Raw genomic sequence first — 15,708 nt, 5'->3', positions numbered from 1 at the left:
GAAACGTAAATGATATAAATATTCTGCTTGAAAATTGGCCACAGTGTACGTAAAAGTACACTTAAAGTGCCTGTATAATTTCTGTAAGCTAAATGAAGAGCTGGCGTCCTAAAATGTTTTGGCATTCACCTTTGTCTTTTGTTGTTTTGAGGTGGTTGTCTGAGATATGGAAATACATTTTGTTAAACCAAAATGCTGAAAAATCTGATTGATTTTTCTTCTTTTTAGCTTTTTGATGGCATTGAATGTGAATTCCCTCTATTTTTTATTTTCATGATAATTGATGGTAAGTATGGCTTTATTTTTCTGTTCTATAGAGCCATTACAAAGACAAGCCTTTGAACAGACAATATAAAATCATTTTTGCCCTGCATGAGCAAGATGTAACAAGTGACATTAAATATCTGGCTGAGAATTTTAACCTTTATGGGGTAAAAATTATGAAGAACAAAAAGAATACTCAAAAAAAAACCCCTCAAGTCAAAGCATAAGCATATTCTGTAGATAGCAGATATGAATTCACAGCTGTGGGGAAGCATTGAGCTAAATAAACCAGTATGATTGTTTTTTTGGCTAATACATATTTGATTAGCAGTTTGAAAGCTTTTTTATGTTTCTGTTTGAATCTGGAGAATTATGGTAGTTTTCTAGGATTCTAGGATGAGGTAAGAAGGGAAAGAATATGGCTGTTTTCAATAATATGGAAGAATGTGGTAAATGAAAAGGAAAAGCATGGGAAAAAATGATATGCATGGGGGAGTGAAAGATTCACAATGAAAATATTACACCTAACTTGTTTCCCTTTAAATGTTTCAAGGTGTTTCTGTTTTATAAAAAGATCTGTATTATTTGTCAAGTTTATCTACTTTTTCTTTGATGAATAGAAATGTGTATTCTATTTTTCATGTAAGGTCTTGGGATGAACTGAGCACTTGTAATAATATTCATCAGACTAATTTTGAGATAATTAAGTTGTACTAGAAAAATATTTAAGATGCTAGCACTTCCAAAGTTACCATTTTCTCCCCCGAGGCATTGTCATAAAGAGTTGGCCGTTCTATTTAACATCTCCAGGCTTGTCAGCTGTTCTGAACCTCTGCCATATTAAGATGTGATATCTACGTGACTTAGCAAGGTGAAGATTCCATCTAAAAATTTTTCTGAGGGAATTTTTTCAATTTACTTCTTCAAATTTATTTTGTACTTATTTCTTGGGAGTTTTAGGCAACACATTTTCAGATAAGCTTGAAACTGTTCTGATTATTTAGAAACAGCCTGGCACTCAAGCTCTGCTTCATCTTTCTGCAGTAATTAAGGAAGTTACTTAGAGCCAGGTGGGCAGGGTGTCTGTGTTCTACTCCCTTTTATGTCCTCTCTAAGTTCAGAACTCTGCTGTGTGGTGCGATTTGACATTGATTTCAGTTAAAGTTAATAAAACAATGGCTGATTCATGATCTCTGCAATAATTAGCTGGAACAGCAAATATGCAGTTAGAGTTTATTCTTCTACTTTTTCATGAACTATTTAGTGTGTTGGCTCTGCACTGCTGAAAAATAAACACTGTATTTTTCTTCTGCAAACCTTAAGTTCACTGAAGTTATTTCTTCTATTAAATGAATGACTGGTTTTTTTTTTGTTTTTTTTTTTTTTTAATTTATTTGGTTTTGTTTTATAGGAGTTTTTAAAGGAAATTCTGCACAAGTTAAGGAATATCAGGATCTTCTGGATCCTGTGCTTCAACATACATCTGAAGGTATTATTTGATAATTGTTCTTTTAAATCACTGTTTTATTTTTATCATAAAATTACTGTCATGACTATTAATGAGTATTGCAGTCAGAATGAAAGAGTAATAATAGTATTTTGTTTCCTGCTAGTAAAATACTAATACTAATTTTTAATCACCGTTTTAATTTCAACCAAGGTGGCTGTTAAATGCAAAGAGAAAATATCAGGCATTTTACTCTGATGTAGCTTTCATTTCTTTTGGGTCTGGCTTCTTCTCTGTACTGCATTTTGGTTTCTGTGATAAAAATTCTGTGCAATCCAGATGGAATGTGTGTTCTAGGAAGTAGTTGTGTGGCAATGTTTGGTGAAAAATAAAGTAGTTGACTTTAACTCTGAGTTTTGAGAGACAAATGATGAGTGACAACAAACTTTCTGCACAAATAGCTTTCAGGTTAACACTTGAGCTGTTTTAGGGAAATACCATCAAATAATAATGAAAATGGAATTTATTTACTACATGTATTTATTTTAAAACTCCATAGGATGTCCTGTTGTACCCAAGTATTACTACGTGCCAGCTGATTTTGTTGAACTGGAAAAGAAGAACCCTGGCAGTCAGAAACGATTTCCTAGTAACAGTGGACGTGATGGAAGGTTTTTCTTGTGGGGACAAGCAGTTTATATCATTGCAAAACTCCTAGGTAAGAGGCTGAGGAAATGCTGTCAGGTTTTGATTCATTATAAGTGAAGGATATTTATTTGTTAATGGTTTCTTTCAATCTGATTGAACATTCTGGCTTGAGTTTTGAATAGACTGTGGGTAGCATGTGTGTCATCTGCTTTGGCATGTACTTGGCAGGCAAAAATTGGTTTTTATTCTTAGTGTTGAATTTTTATGTTGCATGTAGCATGCTGTGAAGTACAGTGAATTTTATAGAATATCAAAAATCTTTTAACGAGATAGGTTTCTCAGTTGTTTTTTTTTCTGACTTTTCCTCTTATTTCCTTGCTTCTTTGTGATCATAAACAACCATAGAATTGTAAAATATCCCAAGTTGGAAGGGACCCAGAAGGACCATAAAGTTCAGCTCCAGGCTTCACACAGGACCACCCAAAACTCAAACCCTACATCCGAGAGCATTATCCAAACTCTCACTGAACTCTGGCAGCCTTATGCTGTTTCCACTGCCCTGTGCAGCCTGTTTTGGTTCCTGATCACCCCCTGATGAAGAACCTTTTACTAACAGCCATCCTGAACCTCCTCTGACTCAGCTCGATGCCTTTCCCTTGGGTCCTGGAGATACAATAACACAATACTTATTGTGGCTTAGCTATTGATATACAACTTGTACCAAATAATGATGTTTATATGTGAGCTGAAGCTTTTAGTCCAAATTATTTATCGCTTTAAACAAAACGTTTAAATTTTGAATGGTTACAGTCTCAGAATAAAAGTGACAATGTTTTCTTCACTGTATATTATTTTTATCCTTCTCCTAAAGTAGACTAGAAGGTCATTTGACACTGCCTTTTGAAGACCACTGAAGCTTACTGTGGTGAATTTTTGTACAAAGGAACTCTTGGTCTCACTTGAGAGGGCTCAAGGGCTAATAGAGAAACATTTTTTAATCGAGAAAACAATTTTAGTGTGTCTTTTATGAGAAAGACGTTACTTTTCAAATGCTCTTTGACTATGCTGTTTGACTGTTGTAACTTTCTTTTGCTTCATATCAATTTTTCCCTCTGCTGAGCTTTTTACATTGCTTTTTTGTAGTTGTCCTAACAACTGTTTCCTTTCTTGATTTTGAATTTTATCTCCACCATATCCAATAGGTTTTGCTCTTCCTGCCCCTTCTCTCCAAATATTATTTCCTTTTTTTCATAAACTCACTGTATGTATATATTGGATTTTTATTTTTATTTGATAAAGCTGGGTCTATTCACCTGTGATTGCTATCAGATATTAATGACTCCATTTATTCAATTTACAGTCGGTGTATTTAATGTCACCCCTTTCTGTGTGGAAACTTTGTCCTTGATGAAAGTCTTTTTGTGTGTTACTTTGCTTGCTAGTTGATGCTTATTAATTGGAAACCTGACTCCAAACACTTAAATTTCTGGAAAGGTACTCATTCCCTGTTTTGCCATCCATTTCAGAAATCGTGTTGCCTCAGGGCCTGCAATTAGTTTGTATTTGCTCAGTCTCCTTACTTCTCTTCTGTAGGTGACCGTGCTGTATAGTTTTCACAGTAGGGCCTTCATTTTAGAGTAAGGGAAAGTAATGCCCAGGCATGAAGTATTCGGCTGTGTTAAGCAATTGAAAATGCATGCAGTTCAGTGGCTATGCATTATCTTTATTTGCTTTTTATTAAGATTTTCACTTCTTCTTTTTTTTAATGGATTTGGTGCTTCCTAGAGATAAGGCGTGTGTTCTTAGGGATGAGTACAGATCAAATTGCATTCCAGTAAACTTGTATTACTGACAATGATGAATATACACTGAGCATCTTCTTTAAAAAAAACACAGCACCAATATTGAGAATTAGGCTAAATCTCCTAATATTCTCTTGTTATCCTGGTCTTTATTAAGAAATGATTTTGACTATATATTTAAATTTCTGAGCCATGTAAATCAAAGTAGAAAACAGTGGAGATGGAACAAAGATTCCAGGAACAGCCCTTGCCTTTCAGGACTGTGAGGCAGAGGCTGTCACCTCATCATTTGGTTAATCGATTTTATTGCATCACCTGTACTGCAAATAATTTAACTAACCTTCATACCTTTAACCAGCATGAGAAGTCTGATTGCATGTGTAGTTTTGGATGATTGTTTTTCTTTCAAGTGTGCTTTGGTAACTCATGTGTTAGTATGTTGTTAAACTCCACATGTTTTTTCATAATTTTTCTATAATCCAGTTTTTGCTTTTTTAAAATGCAACCACCTGGACACAGACTGTGACTCTGCAGGAGCAGTACAAAGCAGAGGAGCCAGGTTCTTTCCTGGCAAGAGCCAAGCTGCACCCCCCCAGCAGAAGGCTGATGCTCACAGCATCCAGCTCACATGGTTTGCGGCTGAGGGTTGCTGCTGGCACAGCTCCCAGCAGTGTCAGGTCCTCCCTGCCGTATTCACTGCCCTACCCAAGTGCCTGCCCTGCATCTTCTTTGCACTGTAGTGTCTCTTCAGCTCTTAGGCCTGTGCCAGGCTGTATTTTGAGTTCATAAATTGCTGTCTTAATTAACTGTGTGGCATAGTATTAAAAAATAATAGGCTTACTTTCATTGGAGTGCTTAATCTCCTTTCTAGAGAGAGCTTAAAATAATGGAGGTTTAGGGTTGGTGTTGTCTTCATTTTTTCTTGGTTTGTTTTTCTACCTGGGACAGTATACTGAGAGATATCCCATACTTTGTGTCCCTTTCTGGACTCAAGTCTTCTGGTTGCCTTTAGATAGATCAGCTGTTTTGCTAACAAGACTAAACATATTTTTGTTGCTGTAGAACTTGAAATTCTATAATAATAGTTGTGGCTTGAGAGCTTTTTGGTGACTTCTGCCTGCTGTGGAGTCTGATGTCTGTGTAAAATGTTCTTTCTCATTTTTGTGAAAAAGCATTGTTTATAAATACTACAGTATTATAATTAGCTGTAGCAAGGTTGATTCTGGAGTCATTAGTTTGACAGTTGATATAATTTGTCCTTTCCATGTGTATGTCACCAATCTAAGACAGAGATTATAGCAGCAGAAATGACTACATAAAATGTTTGTGTGCCTCCTTGATTATGTGCCTCCTTATTGTCATTAACTTCCAGCTGACAAATTAGTGAGTCCTAAGGATATTGACCCTATTGGACGTTATGTGCCTCCAGAAGAGCAGCGGAACGTTAGTATGAGATTTTCCAATCAGGTAAGCAGAAGCTTATCATTACAATATTTTTCTGAAAAGTAATGGTCATTAAGTGATACAACTGAAATGGCGCATTAAATAATTGGAAACATTTTATCCTAAGTGAGTTATAGTGTTTTCATTTTTAGGACTTTTATGCTTAGTGTACAACTTCATATACTTCAATAATACTTATCTTCACTGAATGTGTAATAGGAAAGTTCATCATCTGTGTGCTAAGGAAATGCTTCTGCCCATTTCAGCTGAGTAGTAATTTGGGCCAAACACAAGCTGCTTCTTCATTTGCTTTTCTGAGCATGCTTCAGAAGACACTAAGCTAACAACGCCATATTTATTAGGCTAACGCTATCTGTATGGAATCAGTAATACACAATGAGGAATTCTGGATGCCGCTCAGATAGCACAACCTATCTGTGAAGCACAGTAAGCACGAACTACTGATATGTGGATCTCTAAGCAAAACTTTGTTAAATACGTGTGTCAACAAGGGTTTTACTGTGCTGAAGAGTCAATAGCAGAAGATTTGTTGCATACAAACTTTGTATAGAAAAACAGACATACAGAAATGGGTTTTGTTTTAGGCACCACAGAGGTGGTTTGGAAAGGAGAATTAATACCTCGACCATCAGTATAATTATAGCTGTGAACACATTGCTCTGCTTTCAGTTTCTGATAAAAAGTGGACAGTTTTCATGTGTTGTCACTAATACTGAAATACCTAGTCTACGGCTAAAAGTAAATGTTTTCTTTCCTACTTTAATGCCCCCTGAGAATTAGTTATCTGATTTTAAGGAGAGGTCTTGGTATGTTCTATCTTAGGGAAATAACAGTGTGGTGCAGCAAGAAGATTCTTTTTGCTACTTCTAGACTTTGTTCCAAAAAATGCCGAGTCTGATGGCAATCAGGTTTTCATTTGCATCTGTAATTTGCTTTGCGGTGCTTAAATTCATGTTGAATATCTCTCACAGTTTAAAAAAAAGCAAAAAACAATGAAACAAAACCGAAAAAAAGGTGGAATAAACAATGCTTCATTTACTTTATTGAAAGAAGATAATGAAGGGTATTCTCCTTCACTGGGGATTTCTCTTAAAAGCTGTGTTCAGCTATTAGAAAAATGTTTTAGGGTCTCCATATCCAAAAGCATTTATAACAGTTTCAGTTGGGTTCTCTTGTGGAGAATTTAGTGATTTAGAGTATACGAGGGTCTGCACAGTAACAGTAATATGCGGGAAACGTCATGAGTTGGGGGTAAGTACTTTTTGGTTTTGTTTTGTTTTACTGGAGCAGATGAAAGCTGATTTACTGCTGACTCTTTGTATTCAACAAAAGGTCATAATGCTACTAAATTGTCAGAGTAAAACTGATTTATCTGCTCGGTTAACTTGAAATACATGTGTAGATTTGCAATTAATTAATGAAATTATTGTCCTCTGTGGAATGACTATAATCTTGTAATGTTTTGCATGGTTGTCTTAATGATTTGTGAAGACTTCACTTATGCTCCTGGAAATGATGGACTGCTTATTTCTTCTATCTTTGAAGATATCTTCTATCTAGAAGATATCTTCTATTTCTTCTAAACAACTAGGTAACAAAGGTAAAAAGGAAATAAAAAGGCAAAGTATATGTAGACTGCGGCTTTTTAGGATTTTCCAGCTATGAAAATTATGTTTAGGATTACAGCCATGTCTACTTTTGATGGCTTAAAGAGATGTATCATCTTGGATGATCTATTTTGTAATGTTGTTTATGAGCACATTCTAGGCTTTCATTTGTACTGAATCATTTGCCTACCATAGTTAACACAGTTTTAAAATGTTTAAATGTTATTTGGAACTTAAGACACACTTATGTCCATATTGTATTTCACTAAAAAAGGTCTGGTGCGTTAGGAGCCTTGACCACAAACTGTTAAGCAGCATTTAGAGGCTTTCTGAAGCAGATGTGTTTTGTTTCAGTTGCAGTTTATTAACAGCAAGGTGGGTTATTTGGCTTAAGTACAAATTCTTATGTTGCATTCTATTTCAGTATTCCTCATCTTCCTCCATATGCTTAGAAAGCCCAATATGTACCATTCTAACCAATGAATACTGTGCCACTTTCACACATGTACAAAACAAATTGATTTTTTTCAGACTTGTGAGATTTCCTGGGAATTTGTGCAAAAGGCATATAGTGATAGCATCTGTCCAGTGAGAGCACAGCAGACCAGTACTGAGCTGCTTTCTCTTCTAGTGCCAGGAACGGAGCCAGGGATTTCTCCCTTCAACCTGCTTTGTTTTTAACCTTGTTACAAACTATGGCTTTCTTGGAGAGGAGGAAAACTAATCTGTCATTTATTTTTGTCTTCTGAAAACACCAGGGTCTATTTATCATTTGCACAGCGTGCAGAATGCAGCTGAAACAGATCCTGCTCTGTGATACCCAACAAGGAAATGCAGGGCAGAAGGGTGAACCCAGGGTGGAGGGGGTCTGTGGCAGTGTCTTGGGGGGAGAGTGATTGATGTTGTGTGAACTGCAGCTTAGTTGGGGTTAGTAGACAAACATGAAACAGAACACGTGAAAATGGAACTTTCAACAGCAATAAGATTTATGTAGTGGACTACTCTGGAGTCTGCTTTTCCACTTTTTCTTTTTCTTCTTTCTTTTTAATGTTTAGTGAATGCTGTGTATAGTTGTCCTTAATGAAAAGGGTGTTGCTTTCATGAGCAGTTTGACTGTTTATATGTGCTTTTCTCAACCACAAACTACTTATGGTCCTTCAGGTCTCTACCTGCTAAATAAAAAGTTACTTTCATTGTCATTTAACATTACAGCACTTCTGTAGTTTTACAGCAATTCCAGTTAGATTTCTCAAAGTCTACTAATTCCACACAGCCACGTCTTCCCAAATAAAGATGATGGAAGCTGCATGTCTTCTATAAAACAACTGCAATAGATGTTGAGAAATGATTTTGAGTTCATCAGTCCATGAAACCCAACACACAATAAATAGATTTGAATGAGATATTGAGGAATCAGGCATCATAAATCTGAACATAGCTCTAAGGCTTTCTATCTAGGTTTTTACTTCCAGATACGTTCCTATAAATCTCAGGTTTTGGCATGATGAAATTAGAACAAGGAGGAAACAATAAAAGCATGCATATAAGTCTAATGCTGAGATGGAATTCATTGCTGTCTGAGTGTTTGCTCTGTTACAAACCACCTTTGCTTAGTCAGTAAAAAATGTGTGATTTTATTTAAGAATAGCAGTTTATAACCAGATTTTGTGATGTGCCAGTTGTGCAGCAGATGCGTTTGCTTAGTTATGGCCTATTGCAGAACCATCACTTAACTGGCTGCTATAAATGAGGCATGTCATGGAATACATCTGTGTATGACAGGCTTCTGCACCAGTATCAAAGGAGATTTGGAATATACAGATTTGCATTTGGCTGATTATGTAGTGCAACAGAGGTTGTCTTTGAGATACAGCGATAAAACTAAGCTGAACCTTAACATGAAGACTGTTTCCCAAGTTGTATCTCAGGCAATCTTGGAGGGAGATGTCTCTTTTTGTCATTGAGTCGTTGCTGTTTGTTTGAAAAAAAAACATATGGCAATGATTATGGAGAACTGGTTTGTGCTTTCTTCTGTGTGTTTAAAAAATGGATAGCAGGATTTTGAGGAGGAACAAGTCACTCGAACTAGTGATTTCTGAATCTGGTCTCTTTGTGCACATCTTCCATCACACTGTGGCAGAAACACCAATGTTTTTAGCAGAAGCACAGAACTGCTGTACTTTTGGGAAGATGTTAGAAAATGTGTTCTGCAAATCCCCAAGATCTAACATGATATCAAGACTCACAGATGCCTGAACAAGCAGGCATTCACTCTGAACTTTTTGTTCCAAATTAATCTATCTATCCATCTGCACAGAAAATGATGTATTTTTATATAAGCAGTTAATGGAGGATTTATTTTTTTTTATTCACTCATGTTCTGGTAGTTTCTGAACAAAAGCAGGCAGAAAACCCCCAGATTGATGGTTGATGTGCGGCTTACTGATGTAAAATAATTTACTTATTTCAAAAAGGAAATATCTTTGTTATTAACAATGTAAGGAAATACTGTTATCTCATTTTAAATATATATTTTCATGTATGCAATGTAATATATAAGATTAGATGAATATAACTCTTAGTTGCTTTCTGGTCCAAGTATTTCAGAGTAAAGGGTTGAAGTCAGTTCGTTACTCTGAAGTGGATATTATCAGTTACCCAAACAGCTGAGTTACTTCATTCTTTACAAAACAGTTATCAAAATATTATGTCATATATATTGAAAATATATTGATTATTAGCATTAAATTTTTTGTTTAAAGCAAAATATTTTTCCTACCTCACTATTTTTTTTATTATTTTAATTAAACAGTAGAAATGAATATCTGAAGCTTAATAATGAATTCTTCAAAATGCAAGTTGAGATCTATAAGTTCTTATCTTTTGTTTTATTTACAGTGAATGACTGTCCTGCTCCTAAATTGTTTAAGTAGATATTTTTCTTGTTCACAATAATGCTAATAAGAAGTGTTTCATTATATCCTAGGGACCTCTGGAAAATGATCTGGTAGTTCATGTGGCCCTGATAGCAGAAAGTCAACGGTAGGTACTTAGTTGTATTAAGAATGTGTGCAGTAAAGAAGTTCTGAATGTTATACATGTTGAATTTGCTAAAGGTATTCAAGGAAGTGTGTTGAACTTCATACTGCTACTCGTGTCTCCACTGCCAAGATAAATGCTAAAGCAAAGACTAATTCTTGATTAAATTTGTTGTTTTGTTTGTAGCTTGCAAGTTTTTCTGAACACATATGGAATCCAAACTCAGACTCCCCAGCAGGTGGAACCAATTCAGATATGGGCTCAGAAGGAACTTGTCAAGGTAAGGAGTCTATATTGAAAATTATGTATCTACCCATCTATCATTTTTAATAGAACAAATTTATATCATTATATATCTCCTTAGGCTTGTTATCTACCTTTTTGTGTTAATCTAGTTCATTTGCAGTGTATACCAACACTGGTCAATTAGATCTTGCAGTGAAGCCCAGATTCTCACCTGAGCCATTTAGGAAGAAAAAGAATAAAATAAAATATTAATAGCTCAGAGGACTAAATGAAAGCCTGATGGACGAACACAAACAAATGAGCAATAATGAAATAAATGGATTTAAGGCAGCAGGCGTAAACATTGTATGGCTTGATAGTGCCTCTAAAAATGCACATTTTCTATAACTGTTTCTCCTACAAGTCCATTCTTCTGAATATACCCGTTTGACTCAGCACATTCAAACATCTATGGACAAAAGTTAATAGAGAGAAGGAGATGTTCAGTATCATTTTTATCACCCTGTGAAAGCTTCAGCTGTTTCTTTTTCTATACAGGCAAGTTGTCCTATAGTTGAGTACCATATACTTTCACTTGGCCCATTTAGTTCTTATCCATGCTGAGCTCACTGATGATGCCAGGTCAGCTGCATCTATTCCAGCAGATGTCACTGCCATGTGAAGCCAGTAGTAAAAAATGAGTTGCATCCACAGGCTGCACAGGGTCTATTTCAGCCTTCTCTTAGCATTACTGTGGCCTCTCTTTGCTCAGTTCTTTGTAGTATTTTAGATACAGCACTTTTGAACATGCTGAGTGAGTGCCTCAAGCCATCCACTGCTGTTTCCACTAGAAGTATGTTCAAAGCAAAAAGACAAATGCTGCTGTGAATAAGTGCTTTGATTAGCAATTGGAGATAAACGTGTCAAAAGTCCTATGGAAATCCATATGATTACTGAGTGTCTGTTTAATACTTGATCTCCATTACAACCAGTCCTTTGGAGTGAAAAAAAAACCACAAAACCAAACCTTGAAAAGAGTCCCATCTGTGCATAAATAGCCCTTAACAAACTGCAGGAAGCTGTCAGACAGGGAAGGTGATCAAGAATCACAGATGTGCTCTTGATGTATTTATACTTTACCACATGGAGTTTGGTCGTGGACCAGGTACATGAAGTTCTTGCTGAACTTTGCGTTACAAAAATAGTCTCGAACAAGCCTGATAAATTCTGAATGTTTGGGGAAAGTGTAATCCATGTGTGTAATATTCTAGTCCTGAAGATGGTAGTGATTCGTTTCACAGCTACACAAGCTTCTCCTTCTGAAATCAGGGTTGATTGAATCCAAATCATCATCAGGGTGACTGATGCCATTATTGGTATTAGAAGCTTGTTAGGACTCAGAGAAGAAAAAAACCAAAACCAGAAAATACTTCTCCAAGCTCACAAAGCCTGGAATATGTTGCTGATTGACATACCAGAACTTCATCAGCTTATTCAGAAAAATGATTATCCCAAACAATGATTGCCACTTACATCTGAAAGTATTCACAGAGAAAATAAATGTCCATGTTTATGTTCAGCCCTGCTCATTTCTCAATCCATTTTTGCTTGCTCATTTTCTTGACAATATATTTCAGAATAAATTTTCTTTGACTGTATTTGTCCTGAAATTCTGGTTTAACAGGCAGATATCCCATGAATGTACTGCATGTTGCACACCTTTACTAAAATTGGACTTAAATATCTTTATATAGGTCCTTTATTACTGTTTAATATCCACATAAGAAAAGCATTACATAATGTCACGGGTTACTTAGATTTACCTATGCCCGTGACAGGGGAAGCCACCCCGTGGGCCCCCCTCCCGGGGCCCGGAAAGGAGGGGGAAAAAGGGAGTGGGATAAAACAGCGACAATCTAAGGAGGAAAAACTTATTTTACTAAATATGATACCGAAATACAAGATAACACAATATAATATAATTGAGGCTAACAAATTGAACGAAACAGAGAGAGAGAGTCCCCGAAAACCGAGAGGCCTACTGTGAACTCTAGGCGACACGGCTGGAACGCTTCCCACTCTCCGAGAAGTTCGAGAGAAGAAGGAGGGCACTCCAGCCTGGGAACGAGATTATACAGCGTCCTGGTCCCGTGACTTATCATTAACCCTGCTGTTCTCTGGGATATGTAGTCTTCTTCTGTGGACTGCACATTCAATAGAAGTATCCATACTTTACATGATGTTATGATGTGGAATACTGATACTGATAGCAAAATTACAAAACCATGACACATAACAATTTAAATAATTAAAAAATACTACAGATTATATAGATGAGAAAAATAATATGACTAATAAGTTAAAAGCAAGACCTAGTTATAAGAATCAAGATTTTGCTGAATTTTGAGACAGTGTAGATAGGGAGGATTCCAGTGCTTTAGGGAGGGAGGATTACAGTGCTTTCAAGAGAAGTCGCTCCCACATGTTGGAGTTGTTAAAAGAAAAATAAAATAGGAAAACTGACCATATTTTATGGATCTCGTTCTCAGTAGAATTCTGAGAACATAAGTGAGCATAAGTATGTCCTGTATTGAGGTTTCCTTCAGTTTTCATGTTTATTTCTCACAGGCCTACTTCCATTTAGGAATCAATGACAAACTGGGATTATCCGGAAGACCAGACAGGCCTGTAGGATGCCTTGGAACATCAAAGGTTCTGAAAGAAATATTTACATTTTTACAATATTGGTATTAATGTACATTTCAGATAAACATTGCATTAGTGTCTAAAATGTCTGAAATAGAATTTAAGTGTTATTTGTTTTATGCTCATGTTTAATTTTTATAATCTTTGTTACATAATTAGCTGTTAGGAAGGTGCATGCTGTCTTGCTGTTAAACTGTCGGGTTTCCTAAATGTGCATTTCCAGTAATACTTGTCCAAAACAAAACTGCTGTTGACGTGAGCCAGTTCAGCTGGAGTGTAGATCTGCAAACCTTATAAAAATCTACGTGCTTGAAATTAGATATGTAGGTTTTATTTGTAATGTTTTTTAAGTTCAGCTGTTATACTTTAACTGTTACTTTGGTTGTTTCAAAATAGTCTTTTTTTCATTTAAGCTACTTTAATGTTTGAACAGTTTTAAAGAAAAGAGTAATTGAAGCTTTATCTCCCAATAGATTTATCGAATACTCGGAAAGACTGTCGTTTGCTACTCGATTATTTTTGATCTAAGTGATTTCTACATGTCTCAGGATGTTATGATGTTGATTGATGACATTAAGGTAAGACAGACCTATCTGTAACTCTGCCTTTGAGAAACTGACAGAAAAGAGTCTAGGAGAATAAACTGAAGTTTGATAAAATACAAGTCTGAAAGGTGAACGCTGTATAATGTAAAAATAATGCAGTTTGTTAGATTATTAAGGTGAATATTCTGTCAGTATAAATTCTAGTGATTATCTGTATCTTACCAAAAAAAACCAAAAAACCAACAAACTGAAAGTGATTGGGATAGGCTCAGTGCAGCAAACAAACTACCTTCAGTTTCTTTGAGAAAACAGATGTTCTTGGCTGTGGAAAGGAATGACTGTTCTGCTTATGGGAAATATGAAAGCCTCATCTGGGAGAAATATTACCAGACTTTGTACAGCTATTAAAAATTGCCTTCCTTCCACAATGTAAAGATGGCAGCTTTATGCAGCTTACCTGTTAAGTCCCCAGTGCATAGATGGTGGCACTAGTGATAATGAGTGTGATTCCAGAGTTGGATTCCTCTGCATTCTTGCTAGGTCATTACCAGTAGCTCAGTACATACAGGTTTGCCCACTAGTTCAGTCTGCAATCAATGCATATCCTAGCAGTATTTTCAGAAAATACGAATACTTGAAATAACATTATCTTTGAAGAAATCTGAAACTATTAGTGGTTTCATTATTAGCTGAAGCTTTTACAATCTCTTGTGGTTTCCAGTGGTGTTACTTTAAGATAGCTCTTCTAGTGTTTAACTTTGTATACTGTTGTACATTGTGCTGCTGTATTGCCTGGTCACTAACATGTATTTCTTACCTAGAATGCACTGCAGTTCATTAAGCAGTACTGGAAAATGCACGGTCGTCCGCTGTTTGTTGTACTTATTCGTGAAGACAATATAAGGTAGAGAAAGATAAAAGCATCATTTGCAGTGTAATTCTTTCCTAGCTACAAGATTAATGAGGTTCTGTTTAAAATTTCAGAGGGAGCAGATTCAATCCAATATTAGATATGCTGGCAGCCTTTAAAAAGGGAATTGTTGGAGGAGTGAAAGTTCATGTCGACAGAGTGCAGGTATGCTGCTTTTCCTGAATTGTGTGTTCTTATCTCCTAGTATTGGTACATGTACTATTACTTCTGTTTTTCATGTGACTTATGAATATTTTTCTCAGTATCATGAACTTACATACTTGCTGTCATAAATTCACATGCTACATGACCTGTACAGATCCCTTCCAACTCAAACAATTCTTTGATGAAAGTTAAGAAGTCAAGAACCAAGACATCTGGTACAGTTTTTCTCTTGTCTCTGAAGAACCATGGGTTATTTTAGCTTGTTGTGATGAGACTTCAAAAAGCAATAATCTTCATAGAGGATTCTCAGAAGGGAGGAGAGGTTTTTATGTTCAGTAATCTTCTGAATTTACCTGAAAAAACCATCATGTTAAAAATAGAGGTTTTTGATTAGGTAATCAACAGGAAAAAGGTGTTTCACATATACTGAAATTCTTGGAAGAATAAAGGCCAATTTTTAAACATCTTTTCTGTTTGAATTAATTCTAAAGAAGAACATTGCTTCATTAAAATGTGCAAATTACTGAGTCAGGTTCTATTTTAGGTATTTATATACACTTATAACTATCAAAGAACGCCTCTTTTCGTAAGAAGGATGACAAGAGCAAAGACAGAGATAAGATTTCCTCTATGTTGGAAAACCATGAGTGTGAGGAACAGCTGGGACATTTGTATATTAAATATTCAGACCTATAATAGTATAAAGTATCTTTGCTGTCTTTCAGATATTTATGTGTTTCTAACTGGTCACATGTAGGTCATGTAGTTTCCTGTTAGCATTTACTTATCCTACAGCAAATGCCATTATTGTCCATGTAACATCTTGCATTTTTTCTAGATTTTGTGGTCTTAACTGTAACAGCAGTGACCTTCCTGCTTTGCATTT

At 35.8% G+C, this 15,708-nt stretch overlaps 1 protein-coding gene across 3 annotated transcripts in view; it reads left to right on the top strand.

Annotated features, from left to right (window-relative positions):
* PHKB (phosphorylase kinase regulatory subunit beta) overlaps positions 1-15,708 on the top strand; it is a 58,324-nt gene that overhangs the window by 28,786 nt on the left and 13,830 nt on the right. For all 3 annotated transcript variants that reach the window (XM_015873921.2, XM_015873920.2, XM_015873923.2), the window contains 10 exons: positions 229-286; positions 1,676-1,753; positions 2,271-2,429; positions 5,534-5,628; positions 10,219-10,274; positions 10,458-10,551; positions 13,125-13,208; positions 13,676-13,780; positions 14,569-14,651; positions 14,732-14,822. In XM_015873921.2, the coding sequence (XP_015729407.1) occupies positions 229-286; positions 1,676-1,753; positions 2,271-2,429; positions 5,534-5,628; positions 10,219-10,274; positions 10,458-10,551; positions 13,125-13,208; positions 13,676-13,780; positions 14,569-14,651; positions 14,732-14,822 (903 nt within the window). The remainder of the gene's footprint in view (positions 1-228; positions 287-1,675; positions 1,754-2,270; positions 2,430-5,533; positions 5,629-10,218; positions 10,275-10,457; positions 10,552-13,124; positions 13,209-13,675; positions 13,781-14,568; positions 14,652-14,731; positions 14,823-15,708) is intronic.

Source organism: Coturnix japonica, chromosome 11, assembly GCF_001577835.2.
Source record: "Coturnix japonica isolate 7356 chromosome 11, Coturnix japonica 2.1, whole genome shotgun sequence".
Lineage (NCBI taxonomy): Eukaryota > Metazoa > Chordata > Aves > Galliformes > Phasianidae > Coturnix > Coturnix japonica.
The sequence above is the reverse complement of the archived record's forward strand: the minus strand, read 5'-3'. Positions and strand labels throughout refer to the sequence as shown.